This window comes from Octodon degus, unplaced genomic scaffold (genome assembly GCF_000260255.1).
Source record: "Octodon degus isolate 3935 unplaced genomic scaffold, OctDeg1.0 scaffold00004, whole genome shotgun sequence".
NCBI classification, from domain to species: Eukaryota; Metazoa; Chordata; class Mammalia; order Rodentia; family Octodontidae; genus Octodon; species Octodon degus.
In genome coordinates, this window is record NW_004524580.1 from 1,066,232 (window position 1) to 1,089,078 (window position 22,847).

Here is a 22,847-nt window from a genome sequence, read left to right on the forward strand (position 1 = left end):
AGAAAGAAAGAAAGAAAGAAAGAAAGAAAGAAAGAAAGAAAGAAAGAAAGAAAGAAAGAAAGAAAGAAAGAAACTTCCATATTGCGGTCTCTTGAGCAATTCATATGAGAAAAACTATTTCCTTTTAAAGCATTCCTACATGGGCCAGCCAGATAGCTCAGTAGACCAAAGCACCTGCTTAGGCACACTGCAGCAGCCAGGTTTGATCCCCAGCATGCCGTGCCAGCCCTGCTCCCAGGGCATACTGAGACGGCGACTGGGACTGCATGTGGTGGCATGCACCTGTAATACCAGCGCTTGGGAGGCTAAAAACAGGAGGATCACTACAAGTCGAATCTACATAGTGAGACCCTGTAGACTCTGTACTAAATAAAATAAATAAATAAACATAAAATAAAGCATTCATACATATTTTCAATAGTTCTACATAATGGCATTTCTTTTGAGGCAGAGAGCAGACATTTAACAAAAAAAAGCAAACTAAGTTGTATTCTGAGGTCCAGCTTGGAGGTCTGTGGAAGGAAAGCTCGTTGTGGAAATAGGCAGATGAGTCCACTTCCCTGAACGATGCTCAGGGCACGTTCTCTGCGCTCTGAAGAGCTTCCTCAGGGGTCTTGTTTGGACTCCACCAGCCTGTACTTCTGTGCTTTGGCCTCCATCTCATTCTTTCTCTGAAGAAATTTTCTCTCTGGGTGAGCATTGTTTCTGGGAGACCTCCTATTCTACAAATATTTGTGGAATATCTCATATAAATCAAGACCCAGGCTAGATTATGCCATTTAACTATTCTGATATAAACAGTTATTTAAATGCATTGAAATATTGCTAAATTTGTCCTTGGCATAGCTAATTTTTCTGTTCAGTGTTTAATTTTTGAGGCACCAAGGATGGAACTGAGTGCCACTTGCATGGTAGGTAGATACTTTACCACTGAGCCACAACCCCAATCCTCACAGTAGCTTTTAAACAACGTATCTCTCTAGCATACTAGTAACAGAGGGATCTCAGTGTTCCTAAAGGTATTATGTGAAGCATGGAAATTTTCTTTTGAATATAATAAAGAAAAACTCCAGCTTGTCTTTATTATGGTATAGCCCCAGGAAATGTGATGAAGAGGACATCTGTTCTATCTAGTAAAGTTTGTACATCTACCTTATTCTTTTTCTTTCATGGTAATGCATAGCTACCACTGCCTCTCACTTCCATCTCTCTGCTTTCAGAGAGATGCAGTTAAGTGAGCGATGCTGTGGAGAGTTTCTGTTATTGTTGTTGTGTTGTTTTAATCTATAGGCCACATAGAAGAGAGACAGATGAATGAGAAAGGAGGAGTCATTTTCTTACTTAGGACTAAGTTTCTTAAGTGTCTGCTGAACAATTAAAGGGACATCAACAGAGGGGAGAGTATTGGAGCAGCAGCAGATTCTCAAGGAACTTCTTAAAGACTTTCTCTAAGAAAACAAGAGATGCACAAATGCTATATATGGATGTTTATTATTGCATCATTTATAGTAACAAAACTGGAGCCAATCTGAGCATTTTACAGTACCTACCAGTGTTAGATTAGGATGCAGGCGTTAAAATCATGTTTTATAGAGTAGTAAGTGGAATGATAAAATGCTTGCAAAATAATCAGTGCACAAAAAATGTAAAGTTATATTTGCTGGAATAATTTTATTTTTTGGTATTTTCAAATTATAGTTGTAGTGAGGCTATGACTATTATGGTAAAGAAAGAAATAACCTTCTTTAATAGTGAAAAAATAAAAATAGCTATCTCCTACTTTCAAATACAATTACTATAAATATGTTATACTGTCTCAGGAGGTAGAAAAAAAAACATTGTTTTAAAATAGCAAATACATAAGGCAGTAAAGCAGTTATAAATTTCTAAAATTATGACAGCAGGTAAAACTTTACTTAATTTTAGTTGTAAATGATTACTAAGAATTAAAATTTGACTTATTTTTATTAGAAATAGGATGGTAAGTATTCAGCATTGTTTTCAGTTTTTCCGAAAGTGTAAGGAGCTCCTAAGGAAAGTGTGCTCCATGCCACATGTTGGCATGTTCACTATGACCACAGACCGCTGTGTTCCACTTGTGGGTCTCCAGGTCCCCAAGCCAGCTGCCTAGGCTTTTACTGATGGAAGGGCTCATTTAATTATGAACCAGTTAGCTTTCCATTGTATCAAAAACAAACCTTGATAGAGGTATTGATATGTCATACTGCTATCTTGTTATGCTTAAAATATCCAGGTGGCTCCTCTCATCAACAGATAATGAGTTACAAATAAATCATTCAGTTGTGAAGTTCAAAGAAACACTGAGAGCATTCTGAGGTTCCTTAGTGCTTAAACATGTTTGTTTTTACAATCATGGCCCATGTATATACATTAAAGATCTTAGACAGTACTAATCTACTTTGAATAATTCATTAAGGAAACCTCTAGAAAACAGTATCTATCCATGGAAAATGAAAATCTCAAGTATTTGAAGTTACACTAATGGGGCTGGTCAGATAGCTCAGTGGATTAAAGCGCCCACTTAGGCAGATGCAGGGACCAAGGTTTGATCTCCGACCTTCTGTGCCACCCCCACCCCCCAGGGCATGCTGAGACAGCAATTGATACTGGGTGTGGTGGCACACACCTGTAATGCCAGTACTTGGTCGGCTGGAAACAGGAGGATCACTATGAGTCCAATCTGTGTGAGACCCTGTAGACTCTGTACTAAATACAAAAAAAACTAAATACACTGAGAGTGATTTATATAGGTAATTAAGGGTGATTGTGAGCCCAGATTCTTAATAAGGTTTCACTGGAAGAGTATTAAAAATGGTTATGCTGTTCCTATTAAGCCACAATATTACCTTAGTTGCTTTCCTTGTTGCCTGACACCTAAGCACCAAAGAGGAGAGCTTTATTCTGGATCATAGTTTTGGTCCATGGTTGGCTGGCTCCAAGGCAGAGTAGCATGGCAGAGGGTCCTGGTGGAGCAGAGGTGCTCAGGTCTTGGGGACCAGGAAGCAGGGGAAGGAAGAGAGGAGCCAGGGAGAGAGACAGGCTCTTCCTGATCACAGCCCTGTGACTGCCTCTAACGAGGTCCAGCTCCCAACAGCAAGTCAGCTGTAGCACCCCATACTTCAGTCACCTTTCAAAAGCCCCATCTCTGAGTACAGGAGGGGACATTCTTGATCTAAACTATAACACAGCCTTAGACAGAGGGTGGTTGTGATGAATTCAGATCAGGTTTAGAATGCACCCGCTTCAAAGACCAAACAGAATTCTAGGTTTGGGATGTGGAGGAGACTGCCCTGGTGATGTCACCAGGAAAAGGATCAATGAACACAAAGCTTGGCAGGTTTCACCAGACATTGCACATGCACTTCTGTGGAAAATTGTGTATTACTCAAAAAGCCCTCAGGGGTCCAAAGAAAAATCACCTCCGAAATGTATAGGAGAGCACTGGACGATGAACCACGTAGGATTTCTATGAATTCCTGTGAGGCTATCTTGACCGTGGCAATAAAACATAGCTCAGTTTAAGACAATAGATGATAACATATTATGAAGTGCTTTATTGAGTTCTTTTAAGACAGTCACTGCTTAGCAGTTCCTCTAGACATCAGAAAAGTCAATCCCTAGAAGATATATTAATCTATATAAACAAATTAGCAATTAACTAAAATAATGAACTTTGAACTAAGTAACACCTGCAAAGAAAAAACAATCTAGCATTGTGCATTTTGGAGTACAGTACAATGAAAATGTTTATTCCCTTTAACTTTTTCCTTGGTAATTTTTAAAGACTCTTAGACAGAAAAAAAGTAAAACACTATTTTCATCCTTAGTTTAGGTGGCTCAGTATAAAAACTGCTTGTTCATTTCCAAAATTGGATTTTTAATTAATGCTAATGATTCCACTAACTCTTCACATAAAACAACATCTATTAGAAGGAAAAGCTTGTGCTTTGAATTCCCAAATCCATTTTCTTCCATTACTGTTTTGTATTTTGTTGGGGTTTTTTTTTTTTTTTTTGCAGAACCAGAGATTGAACTCATGCCCTTGCACTTGCCAGGCCAGAACTTATTCTATTGAGCTATCTCCCTGGCCCCTTGTTTTGTGTTTTTTTCTTTCCTAAGAAATCATCCAACAAAAAGCAAGAGGCTTCTGGACTGAGACTTGCTTGATAACATTCCTAACACCCTTGTTTTGATCCCCAGCACCAAGGAGAAAAAAATCAAGAGAGTTCTATAAATTTAGGATAACTAGAAGAAGAAGCATACTTTTCTGGAATTAACTTTTGCCCATGATTAATGAAAACTAGCTATTCTTGAGTTTGACAGTTACTGAACACAGCTCAGCTAATACATATTCAGCCCCTCATCCATGGGCACCTGCTGTTCCTTTATAGGAAAAGTGGGAGAAGAAAGGAAGAGTCACATACACACACACACAAAGAGGGAAAGTGAGTGAGAGAACAGAGAAACAGAGCGAGATAGGCAGAGATGGAGACAGAATGACAGAAACAGAGACAGAGAGACATAAAGAGTAACTGAGAGACAGACAGACAGAGAGACAAAGATAGACAGAAACAGAGACAAAGGATATAACAAGAGGTAGGCACTGGGCCAGCATTTGACTTTCATTATTCTGTTTAATCCCCATGATATGACTACTCTTACCATTATAGATGAGAAATTAGTCCAAAAAGTTGTCCTCTGGCCAAAGTCATGTAATGAAGGCCAAGAAAATGACAGCAAAATCAGACTGCAGTTCTCTTCTCCAAAGGCCATGTTCATAACTGTGCAGCATTGTGAGCCCAGAGATATTGCTTCTGTTAAGAAGGTAGAATAGGGTTGGGAAGATAGCTCAGCAGTCTAAGCATCTGCCTGGCAAACTTGAGGACCTGAGTTCGATCCCTGGTACTGCATGCCATGCTGTCCCCAGAACTGGGCGTGGTGGCTCACACCTGTAATCCCAGTGCTGTGGATGCTGAGACAGGAGGATCACTATGATTCTAAACTGCATAGTGAGACCTTGTACCAAATAAATAAATAAATTTTACAAATTAAAAAAAGAAGAATCCATACCCAGTCCTTCATGTCTCCAGAGGGCTTGGGCTCTTTCTAAGACACTCATGACTTTGATCTGGAGTGTGTGTCAGAACCACTGGTTAGAACAGGCACCTAAACTGTGCCTCAGCACTGTGGAATGAAGCTGTCCCACAACTCGTCAGACACCCCTGCTACATTCCAAAGTTTGACAACTATACTATTTTACCACCTTCCCTTATGCTTTTATAGAAATGGTCCTCAACGGAAATTTATGGGTTCTTTACACCTCCTGGGTGTTACTAAGGAATTAGCAAAATCCTAACATTCTGTGACTTTTTGTTAAAACTATACATAAGACATAATGGGTTTTTGTTTTGGAGGTTTTTTTCCTGTGCTTTGATTTATAGGAACTTATTTTGTTGTTGTTGTTGTTGTTGTTGTTGTTGTTGTTGTTCTCAGAGTAGAGCTAACTTGAAGAACCTTTAGATTTGCTTTTGTTCATCACTCCAGAAATTCTCTAAGGCTACAATCTCCCTTTGGAGTGCCAGATTGTACTTAAACATAAAATACCTCATTTTTTTTACCAAATAAAAATATTATGCAAGTTTTGGTGTTTTGTTAGTATGAAATAATATAGTCATAGTTCAAGAGGTGGATTTGGCAATGTGAATGAAGCTCAGAGATTCACATGAGAAAAGACAAGATTAGTTTCAACAACCTGCAGGAAGTAAAATCCAATCTCTGGTAAATTCTCTGAAATCAAGGTCCTGTGGATAACCACTGCATGAGGACCTAAAGGTAACTACCAGTATAGGACCTACGTCAAGGGCTTCATCACATTGTTCCAACAGCATTATATACACGTCATGCCTCACCCTTTCTTGCTTCTGTCCTGCAGCCAGGTATCACCACAAACCAAAATCAGAGTCCACAGAATTCTAAATAAATTTCCATTAAATAATGCCTGTCATGTAGATTCAAGAGCCTTCTACAAATTCAATTGTTAAATGGGGAAACTGCACAAATTTTTCATGAATCTACCCAAAATATCCAACCTATGCTTGTACAGTTAACACAAACTTGATACCAAAGGGACAAATACGCTATTGTTAAAGCAAATATTTTGTATGTCTGTGACTGAGATTATAAGAACCATTTCGACAGTGGTTCTAGAAGAGCCAGAAGAACCTCTGTTGAGAACCCATCTAGGACACCTTGTCTATCTTATCAGTTCCAGGTGTCAAAAAACATTGAGGATTGACCTAACTTCTAAGTTATTTTCAGAATTGCAGTAATACCCACAGAAAGGGCTGACCTAGTAGTGTACAAAAATAGTAACTTAGAGACAAAAGTATGTTGGCTTCTCTGGCTACCCTATGAATCTGACTCCCTTCCCCAGTCCTCTTCATCATGTTCCGGGATGGCCTCTGAACATAGTCCTGCTTGATATAAATGGAAAGTGACTTCTCTTACGACAGGGCTCAGTTTTGCATTATGCACAAAACAAAACAAATCCTGAGTATTGCTAGTTCTCTAGTGGAGAGAAGAAGCCTGTTCCTAAGAGTCAAGAAAGAATTATGAAATCATAATTTGAGATTCAGGGGAGAAGGGGCCTTCTTGATTACAGCTATTTTATGTTTGAAGCCACAGACTAAATTTCCCTTCTCTTAAGCTTTCTAAATGCAAATATTTTTGTGCTACAGCAAAATTCTGTCTTATCAAAATAGGCTAGAAACAAGACCATTTTTACTAAAATTATGTTTTCTGAGAAAGTAGAAAAATACCAGTTTAGGGCATGGTAGCACACGCCTGTAATCCCAGTGCTTGGGAAGCTGAAAACAGGAGAATCTCTACAAACCCAATCTATGTAATGTGACCCTGCACACCTTGTATACTCTGTAGACCCTGTCATGAATTCATAAAAAAAAACAAAAAACATAGAAAAAGAAGAAAAATAGCAATTTAATCTACGAATCTCTGCGTGGAAGACAAAGCAGAGAATCTGTTCTCTTTTCCCTTTATATATATATCAGTGAGAATATAAAAAAATCAGTTAAGATTCCATAAAAATACATGATCTTATGTAATTCTCATAATAAACCTAAACTGCCATTTGTATTAGAATGAGATTACACGGAGTTTTTGTTCCGCCCATTGCAAGTTGGCTTCATTTCTTATTTCTAGTCATTATTGCACTGCTAAAGCATCTGCTGCTCTGAGTCAGTTAACCAAGTCATTGGTAATTTTGCTGGTGATTGGTAAAGGCTGGTAATTTTGTATTGGGAACAGTAATTGGCCACTCCAACCGGAAACTGTCCCCACTGTGTATAAACATGAGGCTGTCTTAAAGTGGGAAGGAAGATTGCAGCAGGGTGTGGGTGACTGTCACTCCATTACTCCTCAGAAAAACTCAACATAAGCCCCTTGCTGGTTATTGGAATGGACTGTTGAAAATGTTTTTCAAGTTAGAGAGGCAGGAGTTCTACCAGCCTGGCTGGCCCACAGGGAATGGGAGCAGCGGCTCTTGAGTCGGTAGACCCCTTGTGGGATGATATCAACTAAAAGTAGTTTCCAGGAAGTACAGTGAAACAAAGCAGTACATTTGGAACAGTGTGGTGATGACAGTCTTTCTGCACTGATTTCTATTTATTTTTCAGCTGTTTGAGAAAGTCAAAGAAATTTGTCCAAATGTGCATGAGAAGATCAGACCTATTAGTGCAGATCTCAACCAGCATGATTTTGGCATCAGCAAGGAAGATTTGGAGGAGCTTCTGTCCTCCACCAACATTGTCTTCCACTGTGCGGCCACTGTACGATTTGACGACCATCTGAGGTACATTCTGGGCTCCTTCTCATGGCTTGCGTGTGTGTGTGTGTGTGTGTGTGTGTGTGTGTGTGCACAAGTGTGAGATTCCTCATGGCTTTTGTTCATGAAACTTATCTGCCTGTAACAACTGCAAGTATCCTATAACTATAGTGCCATGACCATCTTTTTCTTTGTCTTTTGAGGCAGGCACCCAAGTCCAAGTGGTCAGGGCAGTTCCTGGCATAGTCCCTCATATTGTCTCCCTGCTTACTTTGCAGACATGCTGTGCAGCTGAACGTCACTGCCACCCAGCAGCTCCTGTCTATGGCAAGCCAGATGCCCAAACTTGAAGCCTTCATACACCTCTCTACAGCCTTTTCTAATTGCAACTTGAAGCACATAGATGAAGTGATCTACCCATGTTCTGTAGAACCAAAGAAAATCATTGACTCTATGGAGTAAGTAGAGTCAAGGGGTGGGCCAGCAGCTGTCCTCTTGGATTCTTAGTCATAGTTTCTCCCTTCTTAGTGACCCAGAATTGTCCCCAGATAAACAAAATACAATGTAGGGTGTAAAAGTTCAGGAGAAAAATGTTGGCATCAGAGGAACATGGGTTCAACATGTGGTTCCACAACTTACTAGCTGCATGAGTTGGACTGATTTCCTTGACCTTTGTGAGCCCCATCCCACCCTAGGTAAATGGCCTGTGGTGGAGTGGTGATGACAAATTCATGTTTGCAAGCAGCTGAAAAACAGTTAGGAAAGGAGAACTCTCAGGGATAATCTGGCTGAAGGCAGTGTTCAGAATCAACACTCAGCTGAAAGATAGTCCTGGGGCCGGGGAGATGGCTCAGTGGAATAAGTGCTTCCCTGGCAAGCGCAAGGGCCTGAGTTCAATCCTTGGTTCTGTCACAAAAAAAGAAAAGAGAAGAAAAAAGAAAGAAAGAAAGATACTCCCTTTACTCTCCAACTTCAGGTCTCTCCCATATCTTCTTCCTTTCCATGAAAGAAACTACTACCTCCTTGGGCCATTCATGGCTTTAGTCTCAAAATAAGTGTAATTCCATTATCTTCTTCTTTGTTCATCTGCTCCATTTTACTACCTTAACAATGTGCTTTATTTTTTTAAACCACATAAAAATATAGCAGGAAAAATAACTACTTCAGAGAGAATTTGTCACATTATAATGTCATATAATAATACTGTATTTATATTTAAAATATCCTATTTGTGAGGCTTTAGCTAAAGGAAAACTTTGTTCCCTTAAAGACAAACATTTTCATCTCCTTCAGCTCTGACAATAGCTTTTTACCTGTCACTTAGAAATATCCAGGCCAGAGTAATGAAGGTCATCTAAAGGATCTGGAGTGACTTGGAGTTGCTAATAACTGAGGCTTTGCTTAATTGGTGTCAGGAACATTGCAGAACTGTGATTTGTCTGGAGAGAAGGCAGGGTTGAGCGATGCCTGGAGTCTGCACAAAACTCCACACATTTTCCCAGTGGACTAGGTCTGCAGGTCAGCTCCTGCACTCTATCTGTGCTGTCCCCTGTGAGTGTGGTGTGTATACACTGAAACTGCCCCACAGAGGAACAGAGCCTTTGACTGCAACCTGGCTGTTCCCTCACCCTGCTGCACTATGGTCCCCCAGCACTCAGGAGGTTGGTGCAGTCCGAGGCAGGAGAGAATTCCTATGAATTCACTCAGAAAGAGTTCAGAGCAGTGAGTTCACCCACAGTGATTCCCCTTCCCGCTGTACTCCACTCCCTTCCCCACCTCCTCCCCTACTGTGTACAGACACAAGCACCCCAGCTTTCACAGAATAAGCTCATTTCCCAGGCGAAGGGGAGCTGGCTTGGCTTCAGGTCTTCAGCACGTCCTGTATCCCTCAAGTACACATGAAGGGGAAAGGTGCGCTAGCTCTAACCCTTTGAAACTTACATTTGTATTTCAGATTTTGCTTTGAAGGGTGCTCAAGCGGTGTTAATTCATTTCAACCCAGATGTATGTGTTTTGTCTTAAGAAACTATTTTGTCTACCTAGGAGTGGTGTTGCACACTCATAATCCTCACACTTTGGGAGGCTGAGACACTTGGAAGTTTGAGCCAAGCCTGGGCAATTCAGCAACTAAATGAAACCTGCTTCAAATTTTTAAAAAATAGTTTTAGGTACCAGGGAGATGGCTCAGTAAAAAATAGTTTTAGCTGGGGGTATGACTCAGTGAAGGCTCTGGGTTCAGTCCCCTGTGCCATGGAAGAGAGAGGGACAGAAAGTATTTTTTCTCTCATAAATTCTCTTTAATTATTGACTTATGCTTAAAATAAAAATAGTCTTCCATAGCTTTTAGTTTTCTGTTCCTTTGGAAGTATATATTACAAAAAACTAAGGCTGGTCAACAGCTCTCACTCTGGTGGTTCTATATTCTGAAAGAAGTCCAGAGTTGGCAGCAAGGTAGTATTGAATCTGCGCTCTGGGCTTTGTGCTTTCAAGAGAATCTCCCTTGGAAATGTTATTAAGTGGTCCTTTCCTTTTCCAGAAGGTGAGTTGGACAGTAATCCCAGTGCTAGGAAATGAAGGACGACACGCACTTTGCTCTTCTGAAGCCTCCCTGTTGCTCAGGCTAGAGTGGCACAGCCCAGGGCTGCTAGGAGTAGCACAGCTTTGTGCACGTCAGCCCCACCCTGCCACCATTGCTGCCCTGCAGTCTCAGGTTCCCTCCCTGTTCCTGGTTCTGCTGTCCAGCAGCTTCGAATTGTTAGGCCTCTGCGCCTTGCCTTGAGCCCATCTGGTAGCTTCCAGAATTACATTAGGCCTGAGCATTCCAGAAAGGTGAGATTGGATTGTGCTTGTACAACGACTTTAGCATATTGGTGCAAACACACTGTAGTAATGGCTGGAACAGCAATACTTTTACCCAGAAGACATGACGATTACCCATATGGCACAGCTTCGCTTCTAGCTCTGGTCCTCACATCTGCTGCTCTCCTCCCTGCAGACTTTGTGTCCTGAGACCAGTGTCACCCTTCTTGCTCATCTCTGCTCCTCTGTGTCTCATCTCTGCATATTCAGCACTATTTTCCTTTAGAAATTTCAGCGTGTAAAGGGATCAGGGGTTGCCCATGAGATCTCAATTTTCTAAAGTAGCAGTTTAAATAGAATATTTCTTTTTAAAAATGCACATGACAGGCCAGGAGAAGTACGGTTTTGTGTTTGGTGCTCTGCATTTGTCAGGCCAAGGTAAGCCATAGGATAACTAGCTCAGAAGAAAAGGGCGTTGGCACCCGTGTAAAACCCACAGCCACTGGAGTTAGGAACTGCACAATGGATCCTTAAGTAAATTCTGCCTTGGCTAGCAGACTTAAACAAGCCTCAGAAGCATGCACTGAGTAGAGGAGGGAAAGGGACCACTGCTGAGCAGTTACTGTGAACCAGGAGCTTCCATAGATACTGCTCTCCTTCATGTAACATTGTCAAGTTGATGCTAGCATTGCAGCTATGCTAACAAAAGAGTGGAATGCCCAGGTGGACTAATCAGCGGTGCAGAAGTCCCTTAGCTGATAAGTCTCAGGCACAATCTTTGCTCACAGACACTGGTTCTCCAGACCAGGGTCTTCCCAGTATCCCTATATTCCAGGCAATGCCAGAGAATAAAAGGCACAGACGCTCAAGGAGCTTGAATCCAATACACAAAAGCAGACAGAATGATGCCTGTGGAGCTGCAGCGAGGGCTTGGTGCAGGAAGCCTATAGGAGCAGGGCTGGGGGGCACTGAGTACCTAAGCCAGGCCTGGAAGACTGGGTGAGGGGGGCAGGTGCGAAGGGGCCTCTGCTAGGCAGAGCAACCTGGTGATGGTGAGAAAATAACGCATGCGCCCTGCAGGAGGCAAACACAGACCACTCTGGGAAAGCAGGCAGGGTCCAACCTGTGAGATCCTGAGGTGTGGTATTGAATTCTGTAGGCAGAGATGGTGCACTGGAGGGGTATGGTGTGCGTGCGTGCGTGCGTGCGTGTGTGTGTGTGTGTATGTGGTTTCTTGGCTGCTTGCTGTTTGTTTGTTTGTTTTTCATCAGAAAGAGTAAGCCTTGGCCAGGGAGATAGCTCAGCAGCGTATATGCCTGCCTAGCAAGTGGCAACATCCTGAGTTTGATCCCCTGTACAAAAAAAAAAAAAAAAAAAAGTAAGCTTTGGATATCATGGCAGTTCAGAATCATACTAACATGGGAGAGGAGTAGGCCCTGGCCCTGGGTCGAGGAGGCAGCAAAGGCACCACCTGCAGTGCAGTAGTATGACAACAGATACAGAAAAATGAAAACCACTTCTGTTACTGTGGGGAGACCCAGCAAGGCTACTGCTTTGTGTACATGGCAACTAATAAGACACCAAGTTAAGGTAGGCATAGTCATCATATCTTACATTTCTGCATTTCTAACAACAAAGATTTCCTTTTTTAAGTTCAGTTCTATGGAAGCATTTATTCCAAGAAGCAGTACATTTTTGAGAACTAACACTATTATGTTCAAACCTCGCACCTTGAATTTACAGACTAGACTTCTTTTAAATCAGTGATTTCCTAGCCTGCCTGACAAAGGAGGAAAGCATGCAGGGTCCAACTTGAGGTGTGGTACTCAATTGTGTAGTCAGTAAAGATACATTGAAGGAGTGCAGCACGTGTGTGTGTGTGTAAGAATTGTCAGAGCTTTTTAAAAATTCACATTATCAGCCTTACCTTGAAGGTTGACCTAGCAGTCCTCTGATGGCACCTACAACCTGCACTCTTCCTGGGAGCCCCATGAAATTGAGAAATTCTTTGTTTGAGCATGCAGTGCTGGGGAGCTTTCTGACTGAGCAGATCTCTTTTGAGATGAGGAATGTCTGTACACTAACAATCCAAGCACCCTCATCCTCGGCTCAGCTCTCCTTCTGTTGCCCTCAATTCCTACATGTTTTTGTTGAATGAAAGTTCCCAGCAGACTGGTTACTACCAAAAAATTGTACTGTGAAGTAACTAAGTCACCAGGAGACAGAGCTCAGCTAGATTCCATACTAACAGAGGCACCCCGGGCTGGGCCACCCAGGTGAAGAACGGAAGCAAGGAGGTGAAGGCTGTCCCAGGGGTTTGTGAGGACAGCCTCAGACAGGCATGTGCCTGTGTGCTAAGGATGCCGAGCTCACACGGGAAGACAAGCTATGCTGAGAAAAGTCGAAACCAAGTCTAGCACTTACACATTTCTTTTCAGGATGGTCTTGGGGTGACATCGACCAGCTGAGCAAGAGCCAAGCATTTTTTATATTTTAATGTCACCTGGCTTTAGATGGCAATCAGAGCGGGGTTACGCTGTTCGCTGTTTTCTGCACAAGAGGATCTATATTCATATTGTTCATTGCACATCCAGCACAGGTTTGGGTCAGGAAAAGTGCTTAGGAAAAGTCCGCAGAGAAATAGAGACCCAGTCACCATGAGCACTAGGTCTAAACATAGCCTTCTACCCAGTAAAAATTTCTGTTTCCTCTGAAACCCATTCCACCACGCCAAGGTTGGTCACTGTTGGCCTTTCTGAGTCTCAGCTCTTCCTGCTGATGTCAGATGCTGAAGTCTTGCATTTCACAGACATGTCTGCTCTTCTTTTTGTAAAACTCCCTATAACCTCATCTCCTTTGGAGCTGCCCTCCTGTCCTGAGGAATGTTGCTGTACTAATAATCCATGACTGTCTCCTCCTCCCAAAACTTTATGCATTATGTAAATGGGCCACACACGGCAACTGTGTGGAAGAGTATCATTCACAGCTGTGGTACCTGGATCCTGAGGGCAGACAGCCAATTAGATGCATACTTTCAGGTGCAATCTCTGCTAGTATGGCCAATGGGCCATGGACATGGAAGCAAACATAGGGCATGATGATGCAGCCATCATGCAAAGAGCAAGACCCAGATTAAAGGAGAATGCACACATGGGATGAGAGCAGGAAGCCTTTCCTGAGATCGCTGTAGACTTTCTAGTCTCTGCAGATGAATATTAGAAATGGATTCATTTTCTCCAGTTATTCCATTCAGCTTCTATGGAAACAAACTGATGAATGATAGAATATCAACATAACACATCACAAAGCAAATATGATAGTATAAACAAGATGTGCGTGTGCACCTGTGTGTATGTACAGTAGACACACACACTGCTTTCTGAGGTCAGTACCAACTTCATGTTTTTGTAACAAGTTAAGTAGCAGTTGAGGGTTGGAAGCCAGTGAGCACAAACAGCTCTCTGAGTACACTGATGGGCACTTGCTTAGTGACGGAACAGTATTCTCATTTATAAGACGTGTCCGCAGTGCTCATCTGTTTACTGCCTTAATGACAGATGGAGAACAAAGAACAGCAACAACTTAGATCAGAGAATAAGTCTTGAAGAGGGCCTCACTCAGCCACTATCTGTGGATAGTTGTGTTAACCTCCAAAAGAGTCCAGGCAGTGGTGGAGGAGACAGTAGATGGTCTTTTGAGCAGTGTTAGAAAACATAATTAAACCATGTGTAAGAAGAAGAATTTCATTGGGTTGGTAAATGCCATTCTTAGGTAGGGTGCTTGCCTACCACACACAAAACAAAACACCATGAGTCAATTTGTCAATCACTGTTACCACAAACAAACAAGCAAGTCTTAGTTTCATTGACTCAAGGTGTTTTGTCAAGCAGCTTTCTGTGAGTTGCCTACTCCTGTTTTTCCTCAGGACACCCTGAGACTTTAGAATGATGCATTGCCATATTTCACAAGCAAACACGAAGGGTACAAGAAGTTAATACAGTGAAGAGAGGCGCCAAGAGTAGGAGCAGAAAGCCATCTGCAGAACACCTGGGGTCTTGGGTACTCGCTTCCTCAGAAGTCTTTGAGCCCAGAGTTTTCTATAAGCCAGCTTGCCACACAGTAAAATCCCCTGTCCTCTTCCCCAGGAATATGAGCATCAGTGACAGAGCTAGTGGTATCTTAGAGACGTACATTCCCCAAGATTGCTGGATTCTGATGTGTACCTAGAATATTTTCATCACTGTGTTGTTGAAATTGAGCTTCTTCTAAACTTGGTATTTGAGATCTGTATGTTTTCAAAGGTGAGAGAAAATAACCTTAGGCCAGTCACCCACTGTTAACCTGCAAGGGAGAAGAGCCCAAGTGAGCATAGTGGGCCCTCCAGAGCTGTGGGCTCCTTGTCCACAGACTCGGCCAACCTCTTGCCAAAAATATTGAGAATGGGCTGGGGAGATAGATCAGTAGAATAAGTGCTTGCCTGGCAAGTGCAGGGTCCTGAGTTCAATCCCTGGTACCACCAAAAAAAAAAAAAAAAAAAAAAAAAAAAAAAAAAAAAATATATATATATATATATATATATATATATATTGAGGGGTCATGTCTGTACTGAACAGGGACAGACTTTCCTCTTGTCATTCCCTAAAAATACAGCATGGCGACTCATTATATAACACATACTATACTAGAATTAGAAGTAATACAGATGATTTAAATCACTTGGGAGGTTGTGCACAGGTTACATCCATCTTCTACAGGAAGCCTGCATTTGCACAGGCTCTGGTACCAGCGAGGTCCTTGAATCTGAGCAACTGACAGAAAATTGCATTATTGTCAAGGCACGGGGTCCCTGCACTGCCCCCCACTCTCTACCCACCGCCAGGTGAGGCTGTAATTGAAATATCCTCTATTTCTGCATGCATTTGGAAATTTTTTAGTTCTAGAAACGTTTTAATCTTTCTTTATTCAACTTTAGAGGCATCTGAGTGTCCAGAATATACTCAGCACTAGCAGGACCAAAGCAAGCAAAGCTAAAAGATTACAGCCAGTTTTTCTGGCTCAGCATCAGATGAGTTATTACACATGGGAGACATAAATCTGAATAAATCTTAGCATTCACATGCATCTTAAGTGCTCAGCATTTTGTCAGCAAAGCAATACAGCTAAGATTTTCTACAATCAAAAGAGTATGGTTATTTTCTGTCCTATAAAGTAGAAATAAATATACCAAATGCATTAGTTACAAAATCCACACAAATACATTCAGGCAGCCTAAGTTTTTTTTTCAAAGAAGCTGTATTGTATCCATCATTTAACCACACATTTTATATTTAACTGACAATAATTTATTACTCTTTTAAAGAAGTGTAAATAGACTTGGGATGCTCAAAATGCTTGCAACTTTTTTTTAATGATGAGGCAGTGCCCTGCTAACAGCGTCATTCACAGTGATTCTCCCTCTTGGTAGAGTGCTAGGCAAAAACACTACTCATGCCGCTTCAATTATTGTAACCACTCCACTTAGACTGCAGAGTTCACTAGAAATTTCTGGAAATAATTACTGGTTATTGTCTTCGGCTCTAAACAAACCTTCAATATATACTTCATAGATTTGCTTAAGCAGATTAAAACTCTGCCTCATTGCTCTGTTTATTGAGACACTGAGTAAAATTTTATTAATGAAAGGCTCTTGCAAGACCCTTCCCTAAAATACAGAAAAAAAACCCTCCATGTTTATCACCTATGTATCATCTATCTCTTACTATTTATCATCTATCATATTCCTATAATCTATCAATCTTCTATCAACCTATTATCTGCCCATATCTATATCTGCTATTTATCATCTATTTATTATCTATCATCTATGTATCATCTATCCATCATCTATCATGTATCTATCTCCTGTCTTCTATCTTCTATTATCTGTCATTATCTATCATCATCTGTCTCATCTATCATCTATTAATCATCTCTCATTTATGTATCCATATATCTATTACCTATCTACCCATCCATCATCTATCCATCTATTATATATCCATCCATCCATCCACCATTTATCATCTATCATCTATCCACCCACCACCTATCTATCATCTATCAGTGTATCTGCCCATCTATCATCTATCCATCTTCTATCAGGTATCTATCTATCTATCATCTATCTATTATCTATACATCCATCATTATCTATCTATCATCTATCTATCTGATTTAGCGGGAGACAGTAGGGTTTATTAGATTGGCTTGGTGAAGGTAGAAAACAATTCCTGCATCACGATGACTTGAACAGGTGCAACTCATCTTTGGTAACCTGTGACTGTGCACTAGAAGGTAGAAACTATGTGTAATTACTTGTGTCTCAAGTTTTCTCTATGTCCTGTTGTGAAATATGCTGCTAGAACTCATTTTGTCTGCCTTCAGGTGGTTGGATGATGCGATCATTGATGAGATCACTCCCAAGCTGATTGGGGACCGGCCCAACACATACACCTACACCAAGGCCCTGGGAGAGATTGTGGTGCAGCAGGAAGGCGCGAACATGAACATTGCCATCATCAGACCCTCCATCGTTGGGGCCACCTGGCAGGAGCCTTTCCCAGTATGCCTGCTCTACTACATTCCCTGCCTTTCTTGCAAACCAGGCCTTTGTGGCTCGATTTCTTCTGTATGCTTCCAGCCCCCATCCACTTCTCCTTGGGTGGCTGAGTGCAGCAAATCAAAAGAGAATCCATTATATGACGGCTAAAGTCAATGTTTGGTTCAGACTTTAGTAGGATAGATGATACATAGATGATAGATAATAAATAGATGATAAATAACAGATATAAATATGGGCAGATAATAGGTTGATAGAAGATTGATAGATTATAGGAATATGATAGATGATAAATGGTAAGAGACAGATGATAGATAGGTGATAGATATATGTTTGTTGTTTTTCTTTTCTGTTGGCATGAGCCTCCTTTGGGAGTTATACTATGTGTCCTAGAGTCAGGTGGAGCTCTTAAGTGCTATTCTCCCAATTCCGATGGGAGATAATATCATTACTTAATTTTCTAACTATCATTTTAATATACCACAATGCTCTTTATCGTCCAATTGGTAACATTACAGCTGCCAGGATAAACAAGAATCACAAAGCTCAGTTTCTCAGGTTAAGAATAATAAATTTTTACCTGTATATACTGCTATCACCTTCTGAAAGGTACTTTGAATTACACCATCTCTTCCAAGGCAGGTCTGTGAAGCTCTAGGGCCAGGTAAGCCAGAGCCCTGCAGTACATCCCAGTAGCACAGTCTTCTGAACTGCATCATCTGTAAACCTGAGCCTGTGCAGCTTACCATTGGAGAGTTGATTAAATGAGACAGTGCTTGAGCAGTGTTTAAAGTGCATGGCCCTAGAAACAGGATCAGCAAACACTAGACCCTTCATCTTCTCCTCACTCTTCTCTTCGTTCCCATTGTATGTATACATTTTGAATTTTATAGATAAAGAAACAGATTTGGTTAGGGATTAGAAAACAAACTCCAAAAGACATTTCCCTATTATCACTAAACATCATTCCCTTGACATCTCCATCAGGTTGACAATACCCTCACCAAAAAATATGTTGTATGGACTCTGTTCATGTTAAAATTTTCAAGAAATGAGTAATTCCAATAAATTGTGTGAAATGTTTTGAGAGAGCTTAAAAATCCAAGCTCAGATGAAAAAAGAAATGTAATGCTCAATGCACTGGTTAACAAATCATAATATCAAGACAAAGACTTAATTTTGCCTGTGTAACAGGAGACTGTTATGAAGTCAGTGCCAACGAATTTATATTTTGCACAGCCAGATAAAGTGTATAAAGATCAGTGTTTTGCCACTGACTTTGCTTGGCATCTCAGAAGTACTGTGTTAGTATCATGTTCTGTTACCTGGGATCTCTGTGCTTTGGTTTAAATTTATTAAGATTAAACTGAAACTGTTCCAAAGACAATTATTTTTTTGAAACACATAATCAGTAGAAATCTTCTTTTCTTCAGGGTTGGGTTGATAACCTAAATGGACCCAGCGGGCTCATTATTGCGGTATGTATAACAATAAGGAAATAATTTCTTGAAATATAGTGGAGGACTAGTAATGTAATTCTTAGTGTTGACTTAGTTTTATTGATCCAAACACAAATGTTACTGTTCCAAGAGCAGTTGGAGTAGCTTATCTCAACTTTGCCGATTGAAAAGACTCACTGAATGAAATTCTCTTTATCCTGTGAGAATTTTATTATTAGGAAAATAGAGGTAATGTGCTATTAATTACTCTTCGGGAGTTTTTAGCTTGGAAAATGAAAAACAAGAATTTTCTTTTACTTACCACAAGATGGAGGCATTCTCTCTTTTTTTGCCTTTATTAATAGCTCAAATTAGTGCAGCAAATTGGGGAAGTAGTAAAAACCTCCTCTGAGATGATCACATTCCTGACTTAACCACAATTAAGTGTTTCTGGGTGTGTGCAGATAAAAGAGTTCTTGGCAGATGCAGGGAAGTATGCTGTGTGTCCTGGCACATCCGTCCGAGACAGATGTCTGCTGGTGTCCTCAGGAGCAGTTGTTCTCCCTTCCTCCCTCACCAGGGAGGGCAGACCTGCACTGGACAGACATCTGCCTGTGCGGGACTCATCCCCTTATGCTTCTCAGCACATGTGAAGAAGCTGAGTGACTTCAGTTTTTGGGATTCTATACAGAAATTCAGTCATCCAAATAAGTTGACTCAAACAAGCCACATGCTCTCTTTATTCCTCCCTGATTATGTTCAACATGAATTAAGATGCAAATGTGAAACAGCCAATCATGGCTTATCAAAGGCAGTGACAGCGAGGTGCCTTCCGACCCTGATTCCTCTGGGCACCTCCTCTGTTCCCTGCCTGCCTGGGACTCCCTCCCCTACTGTGTGACTGGCAGGAAATGTCAGATGACCTAGAACATCGTTATTTTAACATGGACCAGAGTGGGTTTTATTGCATCGCAAAGCTGCGCATTTATTCAGATGTTCTAAGATTTTTCAAAAATTGTTTTTCCTATGTTCTTTAAAGGGGAAATCAGTTACAAGAAAAATAAATTAGCAACATAAGAAAGTGCTAATAATTTCAACTGAATGCTGGAAAAATGCAAAGCATAGAGAATCAGCATACTTCATAAAGTCTATAAATTATTAATATGAATAATTCCCAATTCTAATATGTTATATAATATCAGTGCTTTTTTTTTCTTTACTAGAACTAAGATACTAAACAAAAAGTAAATAATTGTGGTTCTTTTTTAAAAAATTGTGGTTCTTTTCCCAAGCACATCTTGTTCTATTAAATGGCAGGTTTGTGTTCATTACCTTTTTTCAGATAAATGTTTCTTAACCTTAATTCTTATAAGTTAATATGCACTAGGAGAAAACAGAGTGACTTATGAAACAGTAAAAATAAGTTCATGAAAATTTTTAGGAAACCTGAATTCTTAAAATATACTTCTAAGGTGTGAAAGTGCTCTCTTGGTGGCTCTCCTTTGTCAGTACACAACTGCAGAGCCTCATGTCTACACGCAGGGTGCATTTTCCTTCGTTCTTCACCCCTTCTTCCTCCCACCTCTCCCCTGCCTCCATCTCTTGATCTCATTCCCATTTGAGACAGATCTAGCTCCCTAATTTCTATTCTTGGGGGCAGGGGAGATAGCTCAGTGGAATAAGTGCTTGCCTGGCAAGCACAATGTCCTGAGTTCAATCCCTGGTACCACCAAAAAAAGAAAAAGTGAGAGCCTAATTTCTATTATCCATCTTTTATTTTACATTTTATTTTACAATTTAGTTTTATCATGTAAGAGAAACCATGCAATTTTCCTTGTGTGTCTGATTTATTTCACTTAAGTATTATAGTTGCAAGGTAAAGCATTCATTTTCCTACAAATGACTCAAGTTTATCTTTCTTTATGCCAGAATAGTACACCATTATGCATAAAGATCACACTTGCTTTATTCACTCATCCATAGGTGGGGATATGGGCCACTTTCAAAGTGTAGCTATTATGAATTGTGCTTCTATAAATGTGGGTGCACATAGATCATGGAATGCAATGTCTTTGACTCTTTTGGGAAAATACCTAAAAAGGGAACATCTGGATTAGAGGGAAATTCCAGTTTTAGTTTTTGAGAAAGCTCTATACTGATTTCCTAGTGGTTATACCAGTTTACATTCCCATTTTTCCCACATCCTCACCAGTATTTGTTATTATTTGGTTCCTTGATGGTAGCCATTCTTTTTGGATAAAATGGTCACAGAGTTATTTTAATTTGCATTTTTTCCAGTGGCCAGAATTGTTGAGCATTTCTTCATGTATTTATTTGTTTGTACTTCTTCAGAGAAGTGTCTATCATTTCACATGCCCATTTTTGATAGGTTTTTTATTTTAAAGGGGTCTATCATTTTCTATTTACTTCTATATTCTAGATATTAGTCCTCTGAGAAGGCCAAACTTTTTCCCATTCTTTAGGCTTTCTTTTCACTCTCTTGGTTATTTCTTTTGCTGTGCAGTTTTTAAATTAAGTATATTAACTTTTACAGATTTGAGTAATTTTATTCCCTAAAGGGACCCAAAGGTTACTAATGTTTCACAGAAATGGTGGTACTTGAAATTAACTTGGCTGGGAAAATTAGATAGGCTGGGAGGCAATATATAACAATCTAGTAAGCCTTGGCAAATTAATGTCAGTTGTTTTTGCTAATAGCTCTTCTTTTTCCTGTGCAGACTGGGAAAGGATTTCTTCGGGCCATCAAGGCTACTCCGATGGCCATTGCAGATTTAATCCCAGCGGATACAGTTGTTAATCTCACCTTAGCAGCAGGCTGGTATACTGCAGTACACAGGTATCTATGCTCGAGTAGTCTTTCAAAGATTTGATGAGGAAAGAGGTAAATATAGTAAGTGCATTTTCAAAATATAGGCACTTCATTGTTGAAGACCCTTAGTACAATGAAATATCTCTCTCAGTGTTTTATACAGTCCCCAGTATACCATCATATATGCATTGAATCATTGTATAAATACTGCTTTGGACTTGGTTGATCATAAAACAGTGTACTCTGAAAATCACGTAACTAAGAAATTCTTGACACCCAAAATACTATTCTATTCAGTAATCAATGCCACTGCTTCTTTTATTAAGGTAAGGAGATGATAAAAGTTGACAAAATTGTAGCATATTTTATATTTCATTGAACTGCTCAGTTCCTGATAAATGCCAAAAGTTTAGGTCACTAGGGGTGATTTTCTAATATGAAGGAAAAAATATAGATTGCTTATTTATTTGGCTCTGCTGGTAAGTGACAAAAATAATTAAAATTTTCTTATATGAGCTCAGACATATTTCCAATCTCTCATACCTGTTTGATGTTATTTACATGCATACAGAATTTTCCTACCCTTCCATTTTTCCTGTTACCCAAGAAGAAATAAAAGATGGGACTTTTTAATAAATTGCTTTAGTCATGGAAATTTTTGAAATTATTCTGTTTTGTTATTTCCTCTTATTTCTCTTTCATTTTTTTCCATTTTGTTGTGTTTATATAATTTTTATTCATCTTGCAGACCTAAATCAACATTAATCTACCACTGTACCTCTGGTAATCTCAATCCCTGTAATTGGCTCAAAATGGGTAAGTGTGCCTGGGAACATACCCACACAAGCACCAATGTTTGTCTCAGGGATACAGACAGTGGGAGTCATGGAGCAGAGACCCCCATCAGGGAGAAAGTTGAAAACAATAAGAAACGGAATGGTTGTGAATAATAAATGTGTCATAATTAACTAGAATGTATTGTGGTGAAAGAACAGAAGGTAGAACATCTGAATAATTGTACAAAATGAGTCCACTGCTTACAGACACTGAAAACTAGTAATAAAATCAAGCAAAAGCAAGCAACGTCTGTGATACAACACTCCTTCTGCTGGGCAACTGCTTTTGTGCATGCCACTTTCCTCCCTGGGGTACCCCTGAGAATGTGAAGTGATTGAGGGCTAGAAGATCCAATCCCTTTCATGACTCACTGCATTCTATTTGCCAATATTTTATTGAGGATATTTGCATCTAGGTTCATTAAGAAGACTGGCCTATAGTTTTCTTTTTCAGTTATGTCATTGTCTGTTTTGGGGCTCAGAG

At 40.2% G+C, this 22,847-nt stretch overlaps 1 protein-coding gene across 1 annotated transcript in view; it reads left to right on the forward strand.

Moving 5' to 3' along the window:
* Far2 (fatty acyl-CoA reductase 2) overlaps positions 1-22,847 on the forward strand; it is a 182,235-nt gene that overhangs the window by 143,522 nt on the left and 15,866 nt on the right. Inside the window, exons 3-8 of the mRNA XM_004623738.2 lie at positions 7,713-7,888; positions 8,140-8,319; positions 17,084-17,261; positions 18,692-18,736; positions 21,436-21,554; positions 22,276-22,343. Coding sequence (XP_004623795.1) covers positions 7,713-7,888; positions 8,140-8,319; positions 17,084-17,261; positions 18,692-18,736; positions 21,436-21,554; positions 22,276-22,343 — 766 coding nt within the window. The remainder of the gene's footprint in view (positions 1-7,712; positions 7,889-8,139; positions 8,320-17,083; positions 17,262-18,691; positions 18,737-21,435; positions 21,555-22,275; positions 22,344-22,847) is intronic.